Source organism: Pleurodeles waltl, unplaced genomic scaffold, assembly GCF_031143425.1.
Source record: "Pleurodeles waltl isolate 20211129_DDA unplaced genomic scaffold, aPleWal1.hap1.20221129 scaffold_212, whole genome shotgun sequence".
Taxonomy (NCBI): Eukaryota; Metazoa; Chordata; class Amphibia; order Caudata; family Salamandridae; genus Pleurodeles; species Pleurodeles waltl.
Window position 1 is genome coordinate 123,557 of NW_027149918.1, and position 6,223 is coordinate 129,779.

The 6,223-nt window shown below is 43.2% G+C and overlaps 1 protein-coding gene across 1 annotated transcript; it reads right to left on the reverse strand.

Annotated features, from left to right (window-relative positions):
* Positions 1–1,446: 1,446 nt before the first annotated feature.
* LOC138274938 (olfactory receptor 1468-like) lies at positions 1,447–2,580 on the reverse strand. Its single transcript, XM_069219059.1, has one exon. The coding sequence runs from the start codon at positions 2,573–2,575 to the stop codon at positions 1,640–1,642; it is 936 nt and encodes a 311-aa protein (XP_069075160.1). The 5' UTR covers positions 2,576–2,580; the 3' UTR covers positions 1,447–1,639.
* Positions 2,581–6,223: the final 3,643 nt, after the last annotated feature.

Genomic DNA, 6,223 nt, shown 5'->3' on the forward strand with positions numbered 1-6,223 from the left:
AACAGCTCAAACCCGGCCTTTGAGCGCACGCACCTTTCCATGACAATCACTAGTCTGCACCCTGCACTAGAGGACCCGTCAGTTGTTAATCAACTACGACACTTCATTTAACTGGGGATGGTCTAGTTACTGCCCTTTGTATACTGTAGAAACTGGCACGATAATGTTTACAGAGAGGGTGGCGAGAGCACAGAGGTCAAATATGGCCCATTACTGAAAACCCCAAACTCGATGGTTACTGTGGGATAGATGATACTATATTAGTATTTTTCTGTGCTGTCTAAATCTCCTGCGGCTCTTCAATAGTGTCCCAGAGAAGCTACAAAATGTGAGCTATATCCCACCAGTGACGAACCTCCTCATACTGCGGAGAAGGGGATCCCTGTGTAATATGATGTAGGAAATAGCCGCACTACACAAAGAAAATACAAAAAGAGTGCCCCCTCCTCCTTAAAACCAATGAATGGCGAATGTGAGCTGATGGTGAATGTGAGCTGATCAATAGATGAATGTGAGCTGAAAAACAGCCCAATAATGCTCAAAACAGCAAATGGCTGTCAGGGCTGATCCTTTCCCCCCTCTGTATTGATAGCATTATCTATGTGAATTATGTTGAATAAAGCAGGTTTATTTTGTAATAAAGCCCGTTTTCCTTAAAGAACAACTGGATGCATTACAAAAAGAGAACTAAAAAGTTTTCTTTTCATTTATTAGGAGCAAGCAGCCTGCTCTTAAAAAATGTTTCACCCATATTCACAACGGGGGAGGAGTTCCTTGGCGACCCCCTTCCCATTTGCGAATGGGTTATCACCTCCTGTGCAGAGTTGGTAAAATATGAATGTTTTGCGACCGCATTTCGGTCGCAAAACATTCATACATGCCAGTGATATTCGGTATTAGTAAGAGACGCCCTAAGCAAGACCCTTCCAAATACAGATCTTTGTGCATGGCAAATTGCTGTTTGCGACCGGTAAAATGGTTTGTACATCTGGCCCTTAGATTCACAGATATAAACAGTAGTGGCAGGGATTTTATGGGACATTGAAGTTCAGAGTGACACAAGATCATGTGTACATAATACAACACCAACAAAATAACAACCTCTTGCAATTTATCAAATGTAGCTGATATTATCCAGGGTATTCTAGGTAAGATTTACTCAATGTATTTAATGGTTGAATCCATCTTTTGGAACTGTAAATAATTCTTAGTCTGATGTCATACTCCTTGGGATTTTCCCCATATCTTTATGCATCTCTAACTTCTTTAGATGCAAGGATCTCTAGTACCCTAAGAAGCTACATTTTTCTATCCCTTACCCAGACCGTGCTCCTGGGCACCACTTGCTAATGGAACTGAAAACAGTAGCATGGCATATTTTTGTTTTAGACTCTTCTCCAAAATCTCTTATATTACAGTCTGCCATTGTATATTGACTGTAACAATATTTTGTTTGTTACAATGGGCCCCTAATCATTATTCATTTTCTAAAGGTAAACTCATTTTAGCTTCTCTGTACTTGTGCTAAATTGTTATGCTTCTGTAGCATAAAGTGTCATACGCTTGCAGCATGGAAACAATTGTGTATCAAGCCTGCTTCTGATGTCTTCTCATTGCCAAAACAAATACTTTCAAAATGTCAGATCTCTCCTTTCCTGGATAAGACTTTTCGTAAAGCTCCTTTCATATCCTTGTTCCTCAAACTGTAAATGAAGGGGTTCAGCGTGGGAGCTACCACAGTGTATACAATGCTGACAATTCTATCATAGTCTATGGAATAGGTAGAGGGTGGCCGCAAGTACATGAAGGCGATTGTGCTGTAGAAGAAAATTACAACAGTGAGATGTGAGGAGCAGGTGGAGAAGGCTTTCCATCTACCATGGGTGGAGCGGATCTTTAGTATGGTGGAGATGATGCGGATGTATGAAATCATGACAATAAGGAAGGGGATGGCAACTGGCATACCTCCTTCTGTGTAAATAAGTAGCTTGTTGATGGTGGTGTCGGAACAGGAGAGTGTCAGCAGGGGGGCCATGTCACAGAAAAAATGATGAATCTTCTTGTGGCCACAGAAAGAAAGTCTCAATGCCATAAGACTGTGCAGCAGAGCGTGCAGGGAGGATAACACCCATGAGAAAGCTACTAAGAATATACATACTTTCCTACTCATCAACATCATGTAATGCAAAGGGTTGCAGATGGCTACATACCTGTCAAAAGCCATGGCAGCAAGAAGAATACACTCAGTGCAAGCAAAGCAAAGAAAGAAAAAAAGTTGGGCAATGCAGGCATGAAAGCTTATGGTTTTCTTTAAGGAGACCATGTTCTTCAACATTGGGGGAACAATTGAGGACGTGAAACACACGTCGACAAAGGATAGATTTCCAAGGAAAAAGTACATAGGGGTGTGAAGATTAGTATCCAACCTTGTTAAGGATATGATCATTGTATTTCCGACAATGTTGCTCAAGTATACAGTCAAGAATACTACCATGAGTAATGTCTGGTGCTCTGGCAGATCTGATAGCCCAAGCATGATAAATTCTGTCTCTGTGGTCCCGTTGGACAGCTCCATGCTTCAAATATCTGCAGAGATGATACAAGTGTTAGTATGACATTGCTATGGGATTGATAGCTCCTAACAAATTCTTCTTTGAATACATCTATTAATTCAACTTAAATCAGGGGAGTTATTCTTGTATTATTTTAACATTTACTGTGCAGAAATCTATGGCCCACATCTGTAATATATTCAATATCAAAATTGAATATCATAAAATATTTTTATATGGACCACAACACCGTCAAAACCAATTGGCTCATTTTTTTGGGCTCAAATATGTTTACAGTGGGATTATCAAACTTTTCAGTAAATAATAGATGTATTGATGGGAGTGCATGCGGTTGCTTAGAGTCACATCCCCTAGTACAAACATGTCATAATAGCGGAAGTATGTATGTGACCCTTCCATAACTTCCCTTTCATTAAGCAGATACAAAACATTCTACAGATAGAAACAGAAAGGAGGTGGAACCGAAAAAGGTGTTGGAGAGGGCTTGGGGCTGAGGGTAAGGAAGAAGCATGGTCGATCAACCTGCAGGATCCATACAGACCAGGGGGTGACATCAGTGCCATGGTAAGGCCATCATAAAAAGAAAAGGGAGAAGGGAGTCCACAGGGTGGGGGCCTGTAATCAATCAAAAAGCTGTAAAGCATGTAGGCAAGGTGATGAGAAGCACAGATATTGCAATCTAGACATGTAATCTATAAGGGGGCACCAGGTCGAGGTGAACTTCTTGTCAGTGAAGGCCAGTGATTGGGAAATTCATTCCATCGCTACGATATGCCATAATCTGTTGAACCACAAAACCATAGGAGGGGCCTCTCTTTTTAGCCAAAAAAGAGGAATGAGTAGGGGTGGGCAGTAAACTCTGTTCTGCCAGTCGAGTTTGCAGAGTTTTGCCACTCGGTGCTCTGCTTGGAGCGCAGAGTTTGGCAAAAACTTTACCAACCGCAGCGTGGTGGATTTTTCTGGCACACCCACATTACAAGCCGAGCAGCAAGGCAGATTTTAGTTTGAAAGTGCTGATTTACACACGCTCATGGCCTTCGACCAATCAGCAAGCTGGGTTCTTTGGTGTTTGGAGCAGGAAGCTGGCCAACCTGACTACCACTTTGGCGGTCACAAAAAGGATAGTTGAGGTGGACGAGCAGGTTAGGGCCCGGCTGCAGGTGTGGCCAGGTGAAAAGAGGTGGCAGCAGCCCCACCGCCACCACCTAAACCACTACTGCCAGTACCTTCTGCCCGCCCCCGTCCTGCTGGAGCTTTGGCTTTCCTTCTGAGCCATGCACCGCTGGTTAGGAGGAGGAGGGTGTGGTACCCGGCGAGGGCTGAAGTCTGGCCCTTGCAGAGAGGAACTGTACCCGCTCCACTAGCTCACAACACCGCTATGAGATCGTGGCCGAGCTGGAGCTGAAGGAGGTTCGCTGGTTCTACCGGGAGGACAAGAAGACCTGTAAGCCCTTCATCGGCTACGAGTCCTTGCACAATTGAGCTGACCTATCAGCAGTTGTGGGACTAGTGGAGCACACGGTGCCTTCTAAACAAGAGGAACGGAGCACTTGAGTCCCGGGGAGGTGTCGCGGGGAGGTGGCCGAAACAGCATGAGAAGGGGGCCTGACATTGAGCATAGTGCCCTCAGACCTGCTGAGGATCGTGCCAGTGTAAGTGCCTAGTAGGTCGATGTGGCAGGAGGAAAGTGCTACCTGGTATACTGGAACTGTAAGTACATGTCTGGTGCTTGTCACTGTGCAGCAGGGTATGTGTACCCATGGGAGGGACTACAGTGGTAGCCTCAAGCTGGAAAATAAAAAACAGGATGTAAGAGTAGCATTGTCTATGTACCATTTCCTACAGCCACCTTTGGGCCTGTGTTCATATATGACAGCACCTTAGCACTGTTGTAAGGCACTGATGCAGTGCTGCACAACAGTACTGCACCACCGATAGGAGAGAAAAAACACAGCACTTCACCACAACACTGTAACAGCACAGCACTGTAGCACAGTGTTTTACAGTTGCACTGCAGCAACATTGTAACGGTGCATGGTGCCGTGGCATTATCACAGAGCCATGGAGCACAGCTCAGCATTACAGTAGCGAAAGCTAGCAGTGAAGTGCCTTTCACCTCTATCTGGGTAACTGCACCTAGCATCTTCGCTCTCAATATATTTCAATGCTTGTGTGGTAGTTTTTTGGATTGTCTTGTGCAGTTATGTGAACAAAATTGACAGAGGTTTGTTTGCCTCTAGCACAGACCACAGCATAATAAGAGCAGGGCTCATGTATGTGTCCCAGAGATTATGCCACTAGTGGGTGTGCCCGCACCTTCCTGGCTGGACCCTCTTGCACAGGTAGGCTGTAAAGTGGTGGCTGCCAAGAATTTGGCAGCTAGGAAGCAGTGATCTAAACTCGGCCCGTACTGCTGCTAAGCTTCCTTCCACAAACATTTAACTCCCCCCCAGCCCATCTCCAGCACCTTAATTTTCATCATCTGACTCTTGTTACTTAAGCATGTCCCAGGAATATCCACTGTACATGACGGTCGCTAAATCCACGCAAATATTTTTACACTTTTCAATTATAATTGTGTGGTTTTACCAGTGTTTTCAATGTTTGTGCACACACATTATATACTGCTACAAGTTAACCAATTCCAGCGTATGAACTTTTAATTATAGATCTGTGCAACAATCTTTCACAGTAAAGAGATGTTTTATATTTGCTAATTAAAATCATCTGCAAGTAAACATAAAAACATGAGCTGTCATGATTGTACATAAACCAGCAAATACTTTTGAAGAAACATTGCTGAACTGTTTTTAGTCAACCCAATCACAATTTAAAAACACACCTCCTTGTACGGCACTTAACATTTTCAGATTGATAGTGTAAGTGCTTAACACATTCTTCTATTGCCCCCTAATGTTGTATGAAAGTATCACATAGAACCTGCCAGATGTTCGGTAAACATAGACAAAAATGGAGGTTGGCAGAACTCCGCGGAATCTCACAGAGTTTATGTAACTCAGCGGAATTCTGCAGAGTAAAACTCAGGGAGTTCCGTCCACCCCTAGCAATGAGTGATTTCCCTGCTCCCATCATATAAGTAATGGTCCTCCACAAGCCAGTACACTGCGCCCGAGTGCCTAGGAAAAAAGAAGAGGAGACATCAAACAAAGACGCTAACTAAAGGATGGTCTATTCTTTCTCTCACTATATGTATAAACAGCCAATAAAACTGAACTAAGCTCCCTGTCCAGAATTCTGTGTAATACATTTGTTTCCCATACCACTACAGCCCTCCTCATACCCTTTAACATACATATAAGTCACCCCTAAGGTAGATCCTAGGTAGCACATAGAGCAGGGTGCTATGTAATTAAAAGGCAGGACACATACCTTTGAGTTTTACATGACCTGGTAGTGAATAACTGTCAAATTTGCTAGTCATTACTGTGAGGCCTACCCTTGTCATAGGAAAACATTGAAGATTCCTTATTCCACTTAGTAAGATGTAATTTCTAATTAAGAAGGAGTAGACCTGTCACGTTTAGTACTTATGGAATTGTAATGACAAATCCTCCTTAACAGTAAAATTGAATTTTTTATTACAATTTTGAAAATGCCACTTCTAGAAAGTTGGCATTTTTTTGCTCTTA